Below are 18,974 nucleotides of genomic sequence, written 5' to 3'. Positions count from 1 at the left end.
CGGCCCCCTTGAACTTTGCGACCTTCTGCCACATTTCAGGCTTCAAACATAAAGATATAAAACTGTATTTTTTTGTGAAGAATCAACAACAAGTGGGACACAATCATGAAGTGGAACGACATTTATTGGATATTTCAAACTTTTTTAACAAATCAAAAACTGAAAAATTGGGCGTGCAAAATTATTCAGCCCCTTTACTTTCAGTGCAGCAAACTCTCTCCAGAAGTTCAGTGAGGATCTCTGAATGATCCAATGTTGATCTAAATGACTAATGATGATAAATACAATCCACCTGTGTGTAATCAAGTCTCCGTATAAATGCACCTGCACTAAATGCACCTAAATATCGTTCCACTTCATGATTGTGTCCCACTTGTTGTTGATTCTTCACAAAAAAATACAGTTTTATATCTTTATGTTTGAAGCCTGAAATGTGGCAAAAGGTCGCAAAGTTCAAGGGGGCCGAAATACTTTCGCAAGGCACTGTATATCTGACACGGTACAGGTGTCTTCTTTTTTTGTAAGCCCATTAGCGACAGTAGTGTGTTATTACAGTTTTTATTTGACCTTTATTTAACTAGGCAAGTCAGTTAGGAACAATCTCTTATTTACAATGATGGCCTACCAAAACGCAAAAGGTCTCCTGTGGGGATGGTGGCTTTAAAAATAAATGGAATAAAAATATAAGACAAAACACACATCACGACACGTGAGACAACACTACATAAAGAGAGACCTAAGACGACAACATAAACATGGCAGCAGCACATGACAACACAACATGGTAGCAACACAACATGACAACAATGAAAAAGTGTTAGTAGAGAGCCCAGCAGTGCATTAGGCTAGCCTCACCCTCTCTCAGCGCTCTGCTGCATCGATCCGCTGCACGTGAGTAGATTGGCTAATGACAGGTCCTCTTGTATATACATAGTACTACGGAGCGGACACTGATACTGTCTGTTAACGTATTTTGGTTTGTCTTATCTGGCACAGTTGGTCATGCTACTATTACATACCTTTACCTCTCCTATCACTTACCCTACACACATGCACATACACACATATGGTGAATGGACTGCACTGTCTGTGACGACTCACTGACACACTGAAAGTTGGCTTATTTAGGTAACCATTGTAATACATTGGAGTAATTACATATGTAGGAACGCGATTGATGTAGATTGACTATAAACCACTTGGTAACTGCAGAGTTTGTGACATTGACAACATATACACAAACTCCCCTATTCATTCTCCCTCCTCTCTCTCTCTCTCTCTCTCTCTCTCTCTCTCCTACAGGAGGAGGAGGATGAGGAAGGTTCCACAGAGGAGCAGGAAGAGGAGGAGGACTGGGAGAAGGCATTATCAGTGGAGAGGTTCGGGGACATCATCACTGAGTCCGTGTTCAGCAGCGGAGACAAAATGGGCCGCAACTACAACGAAAAGGATTTTGAGTGTAAGCCCTTTCACCAATCTGTAGACTTCTATACTGGTATGCTTTTGTAGAACACAGGGGAAAAGTTCCCAGGATGTCTGCTTTTAACAGTTTTTGCTAACATAAATCAGTGTTGGGGTTCCTTAAGCCTGCCGGTATAATGCTTTTGGTAACAGCTTGATACCGGCAAGTCCTCATCCTAGTAAAGTTGTCAGTTGGACTACTGTCATCGCCACTATAGATGGCAAGCAAATGAAACAATATTTGGATATAGTGTAGCTTATCCCCTAAAACTATCCTTGTTAACTTGCCAGATTGTAGTGATCTGTTAATAGCTAGCTAGCCAATTTCACATGGTCCATCAATCAATGTAGCCTATATCATGCCTGTCAGCAGCAATCGTAATTGAACAATCTTGTTACTTAACTGCGCTAGTTGGAGAAGAAAAGTACATTTGGTCTACTTAACACTAAATGTTCAGCCAACTGTACAACATTTCTACCTGTAGCTTGCAAAGTAAACATCAACCAACAGCACCACGGCAAACACGCCCTAGGTGCATACACCGACACATAAGCATGCAGTTACTTGCTGCTTAACTGATGATAGAGCTAAATGTGAGCAATTGTTTTGCATGGAATAATCTGAAATCTGTAGGTCTGACTTTTGCTCTTCATGAGGTGATGACATTACAACCAAATAGTTAACATTTATTTAACAAACGGCACGCAGTTGTCAATGGTTTTAGCGGAGCTCTGGGTCTGCTTGCCCCAAAGCAGGGAAATTGAACACTCTACACCATATAGTGACGTTTTATTGAAAACAACCTGTAAGATGTTATAAAGGGGCTGTAAATGCTCATAACACTTCTTACAAACACAATGCACTATGCCGGCATGCTTTGCCATTATTCTCACTTAAACTCCTACGTTCCCTTTCACAGATCATCGGCACACCTTTCACCACACTCACCACCCCCTGTCCACCCACCTGCCCCCACCCCAGCGCCTACGCAAGCGGGTGCTCAGCATGGACAGCGACCGCCGGCGCAAGAAGAAACGAAAGAAAAAAAAGACCTCCATGCCGCCCTCGGAGGTCACGCCCACCATTCATGAGGTAGATGAGGAGGAGGAGGCGGAGTCTGAGACAGAGGGGCGGGACCAAGAGGCCACGCCCACTGAGCAACCTGGCAACCAACCACAGGTAATTTAACAAAGAAAGTTGGGATAATGTCTGACGGCCAATGAGAATGCCTGCACAGCAAATTCCCCAGTGTTGATTTAACACTGGATAATTTGCTGTGTATTATTGTTATGTATCCTTTATTATTTATACAGTGCGCTACAATGTTTTGAGTGTTGCAAGTCGAAGTCTAGTATATTAATCTGTTATATATATTCATTCAGTATATTAATTTCAAAGCCGATCCAGAGAAAAATGTCCGTCACGCTCAACATGTGATGTGTGAAGTTGGCTGGGAATTTTGGTCTACTGTGTAATATGAGACCTTTAATAAAAAGCGGGCAGTAGCTGACACAGGAAAGATGAAGATCTGCCAAGTACTAGTCTAACAGGTGCCCTAGAGAGAGAGGGAGAGCTAGGAGTCCTATGTTCGACACCTTGTTCGCCTGACTGGAACAGGACAGCACCTGACTTGAACTGACACTCACGGTCCAGGCACTTAAACTCAATCAACTGGCCTTTAGATTGAACCTTCAGATGAAGCTGTTAGGGATTCCTTGTACTAGGACCACTGTAACCAACTACGTCTCCTCTCAGTTTAGCTTGGGGAGTGAGGAGGATTTGGATCCGGCTCTCCCTTTCACTTCCTTCCACATGGAGAGCGAACAACATCTGCCGTCAGAGAAGGCCACACTGGCCACGGCAGAGGAGGTGGTGGTGGAGGAGGAGGAGGAGGAGGGGGAACAGCAACAGGAGGTTCGGGATCAACCGGAGGATGAGGAAGGTGATGAAGAGTCCAACAACAGGTGGGCTCAGTAGCTAGCAAATCAATAGGCAGTATATTGGCTGTGGTGTGAAACAATTAGTATTTTCAAATCAGGCAATTGTATTGTTCACTACGATATCCAGTAACCATCCAACACTTCATATTTTGTTAACACACCTCGCCGTAAGGCACGAGGTGAAACTAGGATGTTACTAGCTAGATTATATGCATAATAAATGATACATTAAGAAAACGCAAAACTGAAGTGCACTAAAATAGTACAGTGCCTACAATATTTGTTTTGTGTGACAGAGGTCCGTACTTAACATTTTAAGATCTTTAAAATCTCATCAAACAATGCAAATACCAGCTCGTCCTACAATGCTATTCATTTTGTACACTTCAAACAGTCAATGCTCATTATGCCCGATTCCAGTAGATTTCTGGTTTTAAGTGAACATCTAAAAACATCAAAGCATTTCCAGTGCCTTGCAAAAGTATTCAGTCCCCTTGGATTTCTTCAATCAATCAATCAACATATTTTTAAAGCCCTTTTTACATCAGCAGATGTGACAAAGTGCTATACAGAAACCCAGCCTAAAACTCCAAACAGCAAGCAATGCAGATGTAGAACCACTGTGGCTCGGAAAAACTCTCTAGAAAGGCAGGAACCATGCTTTGGGTGGTGGCCAGACCTTTTCTGGCTGTGCCGGGGGGAGGTACATGGCCATTAAGGCCAGATTGTTCTTCAAGATGTTCAAAAGTTCATAGATTACCAGCAGAGTCAAATAATAATCACAGTGGTTATAGACGGTGCAAGAGGTCAGTACATCGGAACTAAAAATAGGAGTGCCAAGCACAGGAAGTAGCTCTTTCAGTAGTTTAGTTGGAATAGAGTCCAGTATACAGCTTGAGGGTTTAGAGGCCATGACTATTTTCATTAATGTGTCATGAGATACAGGATTAAAAAACGTGAGTGTCTCCATTGATCCTAGGTCATGGCAATTCTGTGCTGACTCAGAACAACTGAACTTTGTATAAACACACAGATTCCAAGAGGAGTCCGCAATTAGCTTTCTAATGATCATGAAGTTTCTAATGATAATGAAGTTAATTGAAGAAGTTCATGAATTCATCACTACTGAAGTAAAAGCCATCCTCTCTTGTTGAATAATGCTTTTTAGTTAGCTTTGCGACAGTATCAAAAATACATTTTGGCTTGTTCTTATTCTCCTCAATTAGGTTGGAAAAATAGGATGATCGAGCAGCAGTGAGGGCTCTTCGATATTGCACGGTTCTGTCTTTCCAAGCTAGTCGGAAGACCTCCAATTTGGTGGAGTGCCATTTTCGTTCCAATTTTCTGAAAGATTGCTTCAGGGTCAGGTATTTTCTGTATACCAGGGAGCAAATTTCTTGTGACAAATGTTTTTGTTTTTAGGGGTGCGACTGCATCTAGAGTATTACGCAAAGTTAAATTTAGATCCTCAGTTAAGTGGTTAACCTAATTTTGGTACTCCGACATCCTTGCGTAGGTGGAGGGAGTCTGGAATGGCATCTAGGAATCTTTTGATGATCCTTGGTTGGGGTCTGAGCAGATTATTTGTTACGATGGTGATCCGATAGTCCAGGACTATGAGGAAAAAGTCAGCCAGTCCACAGGACAAATCTAGATCCAAGGTTCCGGAGACGTTGGACAAAACCCACGGAGTTGATGATGGCCCCGAAAGCCTTTTGGAGTGGGTCTGTGGACTTTTCAATGTGAATATTCAAGTCAGCAAAAATTATCTGGCAGAATATTATCTGCCATGACTACACAAGGTCCAATAGGATTCCAGGGAACTCAGTGAGGAATGTTGTATACGGCCCAGGAGGCCTGTAAACAGTAGCTATAAAAAGTGATTGAGTAGGCTGCATAGATTTCATGACTAGATTCTCAAAAGATGAAAACGTAGACTTTTTATTTTTTTGAAATGTTTAGATTTTTGTTTTGATGTTGTAAATGTTTACAACACCTCCGACTTTGCAGGATGCACGGGGGATATGGTCACTAGTGTAACCAGGAGGAGAGGCCTCATTTAACACAGTAAATTCATCAGGCTTGAGACATGTTTCAGTCAGACCAATCACATCAATATTAGTTAATTGACTACGACTGCCTTGGAAGTGGGGGATCTAACATTATGTAGCCAAAATTGTGAGATGTGATGGCGAACATCACCATGTTTAGTTTTGCTCAACCTAGTTTGAGGCACAGACACAGTCTCAATGGGGATAGCTAAGCTGACATCACTGACTGTGCGAGTGGCAGACTACCTAAGCTGGCAGGCTGGTTACCAGCCTGGCCTGCACCCTATCTCATTGGGGAGCGAGATGAGTTAGAGCCAGGGTCTTTGTTGATAGATAAGATGAGAGCACCCCTCCATCTAGGATGGAGTCCGTCACTCCTCATCAGGCCAGGCTTGGTCCTGTTTGTGGTGAGTCCCAGAAAGAGGGCCAATTATCTACAAGTTCTATCTTTTGGGAGGGGCAAAAAACAGTTTTCAGACAGCGATTGAGTTGTGAGACTGCTGTAGAGCTCATCACCACCCTAACTGGGAGGGGGCCAGAGACAATTACTCGATGCGGACACATCTTTCTAGCTGATTTACACGCTGAAGCTATTTTGAGCTTGGTGACTTCTGACTGTTTCATCCTAACATTGTTGGTGCCGAGGTAGAGAGCAATATCGCTATATTCTAGCCTTAGCCAGCACCATCTTCAGATTAGCCTTTACATCGGTAGCACTGCACCCTGGTAAACAGTGTATGGCTGGATATTGCCAATGACTAGGGTTTTCAATTTGTCTGAGCAAATGTGGGAGGCTTCGGCGGCTCAGACCCAGTAATGGGTGGAGGAGAGACCTGAGAAGGTGCGGCCTCTGACTCCGACTTGTTGCTTAATGGGGGGAACCAAATTAAAATTTGTTGGCTGAATGAGCGACACAGGTTGAGCACGCCAACACCATTGCTTTGCAGAAGCATTAAGAAACTTGTTAGGCTGCAGGGACTGTGCAAGGGGATGTCTACTCCTATCTGTACTTACTGGTGGCATAAACACTGTTTCATCCTTTCCTACACTTAAATTGCCCTTGCCTAACGATTGCTTCTGAAGCTGTGCTTGCAACACGTCTATTCTCACCATAAGGCAATAGTTACTGTGTATATTATGAGTACAGCGACTGCAATTGGATGGCATAGTGCTGATGTTAATGTTACTACTTAGCTTATTCAGCTGGTGGAGGTCCTGTCGAACCATGTCACAATAAAGCATCAGGGGTGAAAAAGTGAAATGAAAAAAGTTGAGCGAGGAAGAAATGAAGACGTTGCTAAGTGTATTAAAAGTATAAACTGAAAAGTTTGGCAGATAGCCAAGTAGTAACAAGCAGCACAGCAGCACAGATACAAGTCCGGAACTTTAGGGCGGAGCTAGCTGGCCGCAGAGCTTCACATTTTATTGTGTTACAAAGTGGGATTAAAATGGATTCAATTGTCATTTCTGTCAACAGTATACACAACATATTGTGTGTAGATTGAGGGAAAAACAATTGAATACATTTTAGAATAAGGCTGTAATTTAACCATGTGGGAAAAGTCAAGGGGTCTGAATACATTCCGGAAGCACTGTAAGGTCCCTCAGTCAAGCATTTAATTTCAAGCACAGATTCAACTACAAAGACCAGGGAGCTTTTCAAATGCCTCATAAAAAAGGGAAGTGATTGGTTGATGGCTAACAATAACTTATCCGACATGAATATCTTTAATCTTCATGGTTTTAGTTCATAATTATGCTGTGCATTATGTATTAAACCATCAAGACACCTCAAAGATATTGTCATCCTTCTGAACTGAGCTGCAGGAGAGGAATTTAACTGCTCAGGGATGTTACATTGGTGATTGTAGGGCAGCTACAGAGTTCAATGGCTGTGATGGGAGAGAACTTCAGGAAACAGCAGAGGGAACACCCCCCTATCCACATTGATGGAACAGTAGTGGAGAGGGTAGTAAGTTTTAAGTTCCTCGGCGTACACATCACAGACAAACTGAATTGGTCCACCCACACAGACAGCGTTGTGAAGAAGGCGCAGCAGAGCCTCTTCAACCTCAGGAGGCTGAAGAAATTCGGCTTGTCACCAAAAGCAGTCACAAACTTCTACAGATGCACAATCGAGAGCATCCTGTCGGGCTGTATCACCGCCTGGTACGGCAACTGCTCCACCCACAACCGTAAGGCTCTCCAGAGGGTAGTGAGGTCTGCACAACGCATCACCGGGGGCAAACTACCTGCCCTCCAGGACACCTACACCACCCGATGTCACAGGAAGGCCATAAAGATCATCAAGGACAACAACCACCCGAGCCACTGCCTGTTCACCCCGCTATCATCCAGAAGGCGAGGTCAGTACAGGTGCATCAAAGCTGGGACCGAGAGACTGAAAAACAGCTTCTATCTCAAGGCCATCAGACTGTTAAACAGCCACCACTAACATTGAGTGGCTGCTGCCAACACACTGACTCAACTCCAGCCACTTTAATAATGGGAATTGATGGGAAATGATGTAAAATATATCACTAGCCACTTTAAACAATGCTACCTAATATAATGTTTACATACCCTACATTATTCATCTCATATGTATACGTATATACTGTACTCTATATCATCTACTGCATCTTTATGTAATACATGTATCACTAGCCACTTTAACTATGCCACTTTGTTTACATACTCATCTCATATGTATATACTGCACTCAATACCATCTACTGTATCTTGCCTATGCCGCTCTGTACCATCACTCACTCATATATCTTTATGTACATATTCTTTATCCCCTTACACTTGTGTCTATAAGGTAGTAGTTTTGGAATTGTTAGCTAGATTACTTGTTGGTTATTACTGCATTGTCGGAACTAGAAGCACAAGCATTTCGCTACACTCGCATTAACATCTGCTAACCATGTGTATGTGACAAATAAAATTTTATTTGATTTGAACTGAGGATGGATCAACAGCATTGTAGTGACTCCACAATTATGACCTAAATGAAGTGAAACAAAGAACACAAATATACAAATGGAATAAATGTTTTGTCCCATATTCAAAGCCATATGTTTGGGGCAAATCCAACACACCACTGAGACACTGCCTCCTGATTTTCAAGCATGGTGGTGGCTGCATCACGATATGGGTATGCTTGTCATCAGCAAATACTGGGGAGTTTATCAGGATGGGGCTCAGCACAGACAAAATCCTAGAGCAAAACCTGCTTCAATCTGCTTTAAACCAGACACTGGGAGATTAATTTACCTTTCAGAAGGACAATAACCAACAACACAAGGACAATATACACTGGAGTTGCTTACCAAGAAGACAGTGAATAATAACCAAGAAGACAGAGGCCAAGTTACAGTTTTGACTTAAATCTGCTTGACAACCTATGGCTAGACTTGAAAATCGCTGTATAAGCCATCTTGAAAGACCTTGACTAATTTTGAATAGCATATTAGGCAAATATTGCACAATCCAGGTGTGCAAAGCTCTTTGAGAGTTACACAAGAAGACTCACAGAAGACTTGCTGCCAAAGGTGTTTCTAATATGTATGGACCCAGGGAATTGAATTGTTATGCAACTAATAGATTTTATTACATTTAAAAATATATATGTATTTGAATTGTATTTTTTTCTTTTTTTCTTCCACTTTGACATTACAGAGTATTTTCTGTAAATTGTTGATAAAAAAATATTTAATACCACTTTGCAACACAAGAAACTGTGAAAATATCCAAGGGGTCTGAATACTTTTGCAAGACACACACTGTATGTGTCTCAAATGGCCAAAGTGTGCCTGTCACAATCATGTCTCGGGGTGGGGGCATGGACCCTAGATATGATCTGTACTGTATGAGTAAACGCATCTGGCTCATTAACACATACAGCTATGAGAATATGAATTATTTGGTAATGGTTTGAATTATGTATGGAAGCATCCTGGGAGGTGGAACTGTGTGGAGCCCAGGGACATATTCATTAGGGCACAACGTAGCAAAACATTTTTGCAACAGAAAAGAAACATGAGCATTTTTTATTGTAAATGAGTTTTTCTTCCGTTTGGAGCCTAATGAACGCAAACCAGGTATTGTCTCTCCCCTCTGCAGGGCGGTTAATCTCACTGATTTATTATTATTGCTGCAGTGAACAAGAGACGTAGTAACAATGTCATGTACTGTTATGCCATCGGTGCCTGAGTGAAAGCAGCCAACGACTCACCCTGTGAGGAAGCCAGTGTTGTGGTGAAGATATTGTGCTGCTGTGCTGTGTTCTGGCGCCCTCTGTTGCAAGATGGACCACACTACATCCAACAATCTGACCGCTCCCAGATGATTCATACTGTGTGTGTGTGCCAGTCAAGATGTTTATTTGTATAGGCTGAGCTCATGTTAATTTTTGAAGAAGAAAAAGTAGAAAGTAGATACTCGAGTTCTAATACTTTGGGATAAAAAGCACCACTATGTAATGGTTTATGGCTGTTTGTCCTTCATGATTGTTGATGCAATGGATTACAGATATTTACCTGACATACTTCTAAAGCAAATGTTGGAAGAATCTTTACAATGGATTTTCACACATACTCAAGTGAACCCCACTGTCCTCCCCTCCCCAGGTGCCCCCCCTCTGTGGACCCCCCTAGTGTGACCACCTGCGGCTGGTTCAGGAGGAGTCCCCTCCACCCTGCACCGAGGACCAGTTACGACCTGCGGGAGCGCATCTGCATCGGCAGTATGACGACCATGGAAACAGCCGTGTACCAGAAAGTGCCCACTGACGACGCTGAGGCTGAGATGCTGGCTAGCGCTGATCTGGACGACATGAAAAGTAAGGCACACACACACACACACACACACACACACACATACTTAAACAGAGAGAATGGACCAGTCCCCAAATCAACCACTCTAGCCAACCATCGGGCTGGAGAGCTGACCCCCAGCAGCACTAATCAGACACACCTGATTCTACTAATCAGCTGCTTCTCGGGTACCTTGATTGGCTGAATCAGGTGTATTTATGTAGAGCTGGAGCAAAAGCCTGCACACTCAGCTCCTGGAGGCGGGATGACCATGCATGGCTTAGCCCCTGTTTTCTGAAAGGCATACCATTTTTAGTTTGTGCTGGTTCAAATGAACCTAGGCCATACCTTGCGACTTGGAACTTAGTAAATACATTTTTAGCCAAACTCTCGGTTCCACAATCGGCACCTTGACGGACAAGGAGGACAAAACCCAGTCAGCATCCTTCATACCTCACAAAAACAGGTGGCTCCAGTTGCCTTCCCAGTTGTTCTGCGGGGGAAGATTGAAGGGATAAAAGTACAGGGATAAAATATCAATCATAAATCACTTACCACACACAGCATGATGTACTAATGCCACAGTACACAAAAATAAATTGCTGGGTTAAAAACAGCCCACTCTGTTGTAACGTAATGTAAAGAAATGTGGAAAAGGTCAAGGGGTCTGAATACTTTCTGAATGCACTGTATTTATGACAAGGATGATTGAGGAGATAATAGACATTGTGTCACCTTATATTGCTGAATAGAATATCCCAAAAACATTGTGAGAAATAAACATAGGCCATATAGTGGTTTGGGCTAATGTGAAAACATAAACCAACTAATGGTTTGCTCATAGAAGTTTATGATAAGTGATCATTCATTAAAGTAACGTTTAGCTACTTTCCAGTTGGATAACTGTCCATTTAGCGAAGCAGGAACAGGTTTGTGTCTTCAATTCCTTTTTGGAATACAGAAAATGTTACCAGGACACCAGTGATTTTGTTGGCAGCAAAATCCCTGTGGTCGCAAAAGCAAACTAACTGCTCCTCATCATCAATAAGTTACTCCATGTCTGTAACAATTGTAGTCACATATTAGAATTCTCTGCAGCACAAACATTCCTCATTTGTAGACATTGGAGCACAATTGCCACAACTGTACCACCAGTCTGTGTTGATGCTGGGGTTGGGTTGGGGCTCCAGACCAATAGCTCACATAGAACAGATCTACCTTTTCTTAGACTTGCTTTCAATGAGAATGACAGATCTATAACTCACATTTCTATGTGGATTTTTTGGGGTTGCCCAAAAAGTTACATATTGCAGCTTTCAGTATCCTCACTACTTCTACTTAAAAATTAAAAAAATCAGTGACGTCAAACTCCTTATAAGGGCATATCGTGACGTTTCCCTCACGAGGGCACTCTATATACAGTTGTTACCCATCTCTGCTGTTGTGGTAGTTGGTGACGTAAAATAATGATATAAAATAACACAAATATTTTAGGTGGAAAAGTACACATTTCCAGACTTAAAACTGATGCAAAATAGCTCATTCGGACGTACGCTTTCAATAAGACAATTAATTTATCCACAGTTCGCAGATTTGTGAATCATGCTTTCACTGACAACGGAGCAGACTGAGGCTTGCATCCAGCAACGTCACAAGTCACGTGATCTGTTTTTGCAGCTCTCTCTCAGTTCTGCACTCCAGAGAGAGAGAGGTACTGTATTATTGTAGATCAGGGTTCATCAACTAGATTCAGCCGCGGGCAGATGTTTTCTTAAATGGAAGGTCAGGGGGCCGGAACATAATTACAAATCATTTGTTGACTGCAAATTGACCGCAAGAAGCCCAAACATATATAATATTATAATAATAATAATAATATAATAATATACTTAAACATCATTTCAAACCTTGTTTACATTTGTATACTATCACATATATCTCTCTATTATGCGTGGGAATATTTTGGAATATATTTCCAAAATTAAAATAACTTCGGAGCCAGTGGGGGAACCCTGCCATAGAGCATGTACCTGAAGGGGTAAAGTGGAGAGAAAAATGCAATTGTAGGGCATTATTGATGTAAAAATATATTACACATCTGTATAATAATATTATCTGTGTGTTATTCTATTTAAGGTATGTTGTTTATATACAGTACCAGTCAAAAGTTTGGACACACCTACTCAAGGGTTTTCTTTATTTTTTACTATTTTCTACATTGTAGAATAATAGTGAAGACACCAAAACTATGAAATAACACATGTGGAATCATGTACTAACCAAACAAAGTGTTAAACAAATCGAAATATATTTTAGATTTTAGATTCTTCAAAGTAGCCACCCTTTGCCTTGATGACAGCTTTGCACACTCTTGGCATTATGTCAACCAGTTTCACCTGGAGTGCTTTTCTAACCGTCTTGAAGGAGTTCCCACGTATGCTGTGCACTTGTTGGCTGCTTTTCTTTCACTCTGTGGTCCAACTCATCCCAAACCATCTCAATTGGGTTGAGGTCGGGTGATTGTGGAGGCCAGGTCATCTGATGCAGTACTCCATCACTCTCCTTCTTGGTCAAATAACATTTACACAGCCTGGAGGTGTGTTTTGTCATTGTCCTGTTGAAAAACAAATGATAGTCCCACTAAGCGCAAACTAGATGGGATGGCGTATCGCTGCAGAATGCTTTGGTAGCCATGCTGGTTATGTGCCTGGAATTCTAAATAAATCACAGACAGTGTCACCAGCAAAGCACCATCACACCTCCTCCTCCATGCTTCACGGTGGGAACTACAATTGCAGAGATCATCGATTCAAGGCGGTTGGAACCAAGAATCTCAAATTTGGACTCATCACACCAAAGGACAGATTTCCACCGGTCTAATGTCCATTGCTCATGTTTCTTGGCCCAAGAAAGTATTTTCTTATTATTGGTGTCTTTTAGTAGTGGTTTGCAGCAATTTGACCATGAAGGCCTGACTCACACAGTCTCCTCTGAACAGTTGATGTTGAGATGTGTCTGTTACTTGAACTCCGTGAAGCATTTATTTGGGCTCCAATTTCTGAGGCTGGTAACTCTAATGAACTGATCCTCTGCAGCAGAGGTAACTCTTGTGTCTTCCTTTCCTCTGGCCGTCCTCATGAGAGCCGGTTTCATCATAGCGCTTGATGGTTTTTGCAACTGCGCTTGAAGAAACCTTCAAAGTTCTTGCCATTTTCCAGATTGACTAACCTTAATGTCTTAAAGTAATGATGGACTGTCGTTTCTCTTTGCTTATTTGAGCTGTTCTGGCTATAATATGGACTTGGTCTTTTACCAAATAGGGATATCTTCTGTATACCACCCCTACCTTGTCACAACACAACTGATTGGCTCAAACGCATTAAGAAGGAAAGAAATTCCACAAATACATTTTTAACAAGGCACACCTGTTAATTGAAATCCGTTCCAGGTGACTACCTCATGAAGCTGGTTGAGAGAATGCCAAGAGTGTGCAAAGCTGTCATCAAGGCAAAGGGTGGCTACTTTGAAGGATCTCAAATATCAAATATATACACTTTTTTGGTTACGACATGATTCCATATGTGTTACTTAATAGTTTTGATGTCTTCACTATTATTCTACAACGTAGAAAATCGTAAAAATAAAGAGAAACCCTTGAATGAGTAGGTGTGTCCACATTTTTGACAGGTACTGTATATATAGGGTTAGCGACTCTCTTTATTTTTATGACAAATAAATGGGTAGCACTCCCTGGCCCATTCCACAATCCCTGGGCAATAATTAACAGAGGAGATCAGTTGCTGATTCTCCTTGACAGCAACCCTGCCCCAGGCCCTTCCTGCTATGACCCACCCAGCAAGGGAAGCCTTGACCAGATGCTCAGACCAGATGGAAATGGAACAAGAAACAGGGCACCCACTATGAAACAGACAGGCTATCAGATGTAGGCGATAGGACAGTAAGGTGTCAGGCTATAGCACATATATCGTATAGCTCATATCCGTTCCACCTCCTCCCCGTCACTTTCCACTCCGACGAGTCCATATTGTCATTCAGTAACAGCACACAGCAGTATATTTGTGGTTTACAATGATAGTTTGATGTGGTACAGGCTTACGGTTTGACGTTTGATGATTGTTAACTGGCATTATGTAGGGAAAGCCCTGATATAGTTTTTTAACAGGACATAACTTTAAAACGTCCAGTGGTAAAACATAGAGGATGTACTGTAGCACTGCATTTGAATCTAGTACTATCGCTTTCATGATATATATTTAAAATGTTCACAGAGATTTGGCCTATCTTGCCCATGGCACTGTGAGTTCCGTTGCCCCACTGAGAGTGTACTTGTTCATTCACTGAGAGTAACATGGCTGATGTGGGTTACCAGTGACCCTGCTCGGTAATGCTAGAGCATAGTTGTGATATGGATTACTCGTGACTATGCTTGACAATGTTATAGAGCAGGAATGTCTTGAAGATTCAACTGGTGCTTATGTTCAGAATGCCTCTAAGCAAGTGAAACACATGCTCACGCACGCGCGCGCGCACACACTGTAAACACATTTGAGGAAAGGTCAGTGTTCAGCTCAGGTACCCGTTGTGGGATGAATAGTGGCAGACTACTAGAAATAATCACAGTTTCCATGGAGACCTGTGCTGGAGACAGGCTATTGCTCCAAAGCAGAGTACAATGCTGTGTAACAGCAGTATGCCTACTGTTTGTCTGTATGTGACTGTGTGTCTGTGTTGCGGAATTATGATTTTCTCAGATGTGTGGATGTTTTCTGAGAGAAGAAGAGAGCCATCACGTCAATGCTTTCCTCTTGATCCTCTGATTCAGCCTTGACTCTGCTCTTGCTGCCTGCCCTCACCCCACCAGCATGCCCCGACCCAGCCAAGTGTCCATCCCAGGATCAATGGACAGCCAGCGTCACTGAAACGGTTGAATTGGCCCAATAGGTTAGAGGGAGGTCTGAAAAAAAGTAGATCAGTTTGTGTCTGTATTTCCTTTTGGAATGACAGCTCGAGCCCGCTGTTATTCTTGCTGTAGGACCAGCACGGGGGGGCCTTCAGAGCTTTACACTTCTGCCTGCTCAAGCCTGCACTGCCTGAGGCTGTACCACTAACTCTACTACCGTCACCACTTACACCTCCGTCTGCGTCGATGGGAGGATAGCAGCAGTGTGACATTTCTCTTCCGCTTTTGAGGTGGATTGGGGCTAATTAGGAGGACGCTGAGAAGATAAACATCTGTTTTTAGTCTTTTTTAGTCTTTTTCTCCCACACTTTTTTCCTCATTTCCATTCTTCGTACTCCATAGGGTATCCTCACTTGGTAGAGTGGATTTCCAGCGACAACAGCTAGTGCAGAATAGGACCTATAGAATCAACTCTGGGGCAGCCAGCGAGAAAACGCTTGCCAAAAAACATTCAAAAACCTCCACCTGAGCTCATAGTAGTCTGCAGAGTGGACATAGTGTTTTGGTAACCAGCAACCACTATTCCAGCTTTGCTTTTGTTCCTGTTTCTGACGAATAACACAGAAGACGCCCAGGCTTGGCTGACAGCTAACACCAACCCCTCGGCGAGAGACGGCAGGCGAGAGATCGCCAGAACCCTGGATGAGCAGGGCGCCCACCTGGAGCAGGGTGGGGAGGAGGCACCACAGACACCGGCGCCGACCCAGGAGATGACAGACTCCGGTGGGCAAGAGAACAAGGGACCACCAGCCCCCTCTTCGGAGGAGGTCATTGGAGACAAACACACCTATTCAGAAGGGACCAACACCAAGGCAACCACCAACGTTCACAGATCGGGGACATTGGACACCCCAGTGTGTCCCCCTGTGCTCCTCCAGCATAGCGAGGGAGCAGAGGTTGTGCACCACGCCTCTAAGTTCAACATGGTGGGCTTGGAGGACTTTGAGGAGTTTGTTTTTGATTTCGATGACTATGACCTGCTGGAGTCCATCCATGACCACACGGGGTCCCCTGAGAACCCAGACCCCTTGGAGCACATCCGTAAGTACCAGGGCTCCCACCCCCCAAGGGAAGCAGTGTGTGGTCATGGAAGAATGGACAACACTTTACAACAAATTCCCAAGTTTTAAATTAACACTGAGAGTGTGGACCCGGGTAGACACTTTACAGTATTGTTTTAACACACTGCTTAGTGCTTGTTGCATTCATCCATTTTCAGTCTTATGGACTTCCCCGAGTGAGATCCTAAGTGAGTATGTTATCATAGACATTTAATTATTTAACCCATTACAGTGTATTTCTTAAGCCTTATTTTTAAAAAACTACTGGGTTGTTTGGATGACCCAACTGCTGGGTTGCAGGCATTTTTAAAAATAGCAAGGTTGGTTTGTTGATGCTGGGTTATTGAGATATGACCCAGCGGGTCAGATTAGAAGACTGGAGGCGTGGCTTAGTAGGGGTGTGACTTTCAGGAAGTTGTTTTTGGCCACATGTGAGTGTAGTTCTGTTCATCAGTTCTGTTGAAATGTTTTTACATGTTACGGTCAAACACTGACACTTTTGTAGCTTTAATGAAGATTACAGAAGTGTATGAGTTTGTTAAAAGTTAATGAATTAAATGAATGAAAACCCAATTGGTGGTTAAATTAACTCATGTTTGGGTAATCTGAACAACACAACATGTTGGGTTATTTACCAAACCTGACAGATATATGTGTAATTCCTATCGAAAGCCAGCCAGCGTGGGCATAACCAATTTTTGGAACGTTTTATCACCCGCAACCTGGATTCAGAATGTCTGCCAAGGTCAGGAAGATTGCAATATGAGACTACCTAAAGCATCTAAACTGGAACAACCATTTCAATAATGGGTGCAATAAGTCCAAGTAACATAATTGGATTAGTTTAGAAAATACTTATCATTTATATTTGAGAAGCATACGTTTAATCAATCAATCAAAACATAGATATTGAAACAAACAGTTGTGAAACTCAACGTGCAAATAGAGCATCCTGGGAGATATGATAATGATGGGTGTGGCTTTGTTTCAACTCTGGTTATTTACACCAACACTGCGGTTATGTTAAACCAATAAGCATTAATTCAACACTTACAGAGTTAATTGTTATGTTTAGAGTGTCGGCACTTGGATTCAGGGGTTGGGATTGTTATCACATTATTATCATCATTCTCATTTTAATACAGCAATGGTAACATTATATTCTCTTACCTAATTTAGGTTAGGATAACTGTGTAAGGGGACAACATACTGCAACATACAGGGCTTTCGGAAAATATTCAGACCCCTTGACTATTTCCCCATTTTGTTAGGTTACAGCCTTATTCTACAATGGATTTTTTTTAAATTCCCTCATCTATCTAAAAACAATACTCCATAATGATAAAACAAAAATATGTTTTTAGAAATGTTTGCTAATTTCTTTTAAAAAAATAATGAAATATCACATTTACATAAGTATTCAGACCATTACCCAGTGCTTTGTTGAAGAACCTTTGGCAGCAATTACAGCCTCTGGTCTTCTTGGGTTTTACGCTACAAGCTAGGCACACCTGTATTTGGGGCGTTTCTCCCATTCTTCTCTGCAGATCCTCTCATGCTCTGTCAGGTAGGATGGGAAGCGTTGCTCCACAGCTATTTTCAGGTCTCTCCAGAGATGTTGGATCCAGTTCAAGTTGGGGCTTAAGCTGGGCCACTCAAGGACATTCAGACACTTGTCCCTAAGCCACTCCTGCTTTGTCTTGTGTGCTATGTGCTTGGGGTCATTGTCCTGTTGGAAGGTGAACCTTTGCCCCAGTCTGAGGTCCTGAGCGCTCTGGAGCAGATTTTCATCAAATATCTCTCTGTACTTTGCTCCGTTCAACTTTGCTTCGATCCTGACTGGTCTCCTAATCCCTGCTGCTGTTAAGCATCCCCACTGGATGATGCTGCCTCCACCAAGCTTCACCGTAGGGATGGTGCCAGGTGTCCTCCAGACGTGACGTTTGGCATTAAGGCCAAAGATTTCAATCTTGGTTTCAGCAGACCAGAGAATATTCTTTCTGATGGACTGATTCCAAAGGCTGACCCAAAACATTTCCGGCAGAGAAGAGGTACTCGGAATGGTACTCTAGTCCATCTCAGGAGGCACAGACACCACCCACTACTTCTGAGTATATTACTCGCTAATGTTCAGTCTTTGAATAATAAAGTTGACGAGCTCAGGGCGAGGATTTCCTTCCAGAGAGACATCAGGGATTGTAACATACTTTGTTTCACAGAAATATGTCTCTCTCGGGATTTATTGTCCATACAGAGTCCATACAGCCAGTTAGGTTCTCAGTTCATCACGCAGACAGGAATAAATATCTCTCCGGGAAAAAGAAGGGTGGGGGTGTATGTTTCATGATTAACTACTCAGGGTGCGATTGTGATAACATACAGGAACTCAAGTCCTTTTGTTCACCCGACTTAGAATACCTCACCATAAAATGCCGACCGTATTACCTCCCAAGAGAATTCTCTTTGGTTATAGTTACAGCCGTGTACATTCCCCCTCAAGCAGATACTGCAACCTTTTTGCTCAAACATGCACTGTCAACTGTGGAACCTTATAAAGACAGTTGTGTGCCTTTCCAAATCATGTCCAATCATTTGAATTTACCATAGGTGGACTCCAATCAAGTTGTAAGGGCATTTCATGGATGATCAATGGAAACAG

The 18,974-nt window shown here is 42.6% G+C and overlaps 1 protein-coding gene across 3 annotated transcripts in view; it reads left to right on the top strand.

The window, feature by feature from the left end:
- Window positions 1-18,974, top strand: part of LOC112225302 (anion exchange protein 3) — a 79,075-nt gene that overhangs the window by 29,127 nt on the left and 30,974 nt on the right. For all 3 annotated transcript variants that reach the window (XR_002949560.2, XM_024389118.2, XM_024389117.2), the window contains exons 3-6: window positions 1,303-1,459; window positions 2,382-2,641; window positions 3,218-3,426; window positions 10,088-10,299. Coding sequence is in view for 2 of the 3 variants with exons in the window: in XM_024389118.2 (XP_024244886.1) it covers window positions 1,303-1,459; window positions 2,382-2,641; window positions 3,218-3,426; window positions 10,088-10,299 (838 nt within the window). In the remaining variant the exon portion in view is untranslated. The remainder of the gene's footprint in view (window positions 1-1,302; window positions 1,460-2,381; window positions 2,642-3,217; window positions 3,427-10,087; window positions 10,300-18,974) is intronic.

The sequence above is a fragment of the Oncorhynchus tshawytscha genome, linkage group LG26 (assembly GCF_018296145.1).
Source record: "Oncorhynchus tshawytscha isolate Ot180627B linkage group LG26, Otsh_v2.0, whole genome shotgun sequence".
NCBI classification, from domain to species: Eukaryota; Metazoa; Chordata; class Actinopteri; order Salmoniformes; family Salmonidae; genus Oncorhynchus; species Oncorhynchus tshawytscha.
The sequence above is the reverse complement of the archived record's forward strand: the minus strand, read 5'-3'. Positions and strand labels throughout refer to the sequence as shown.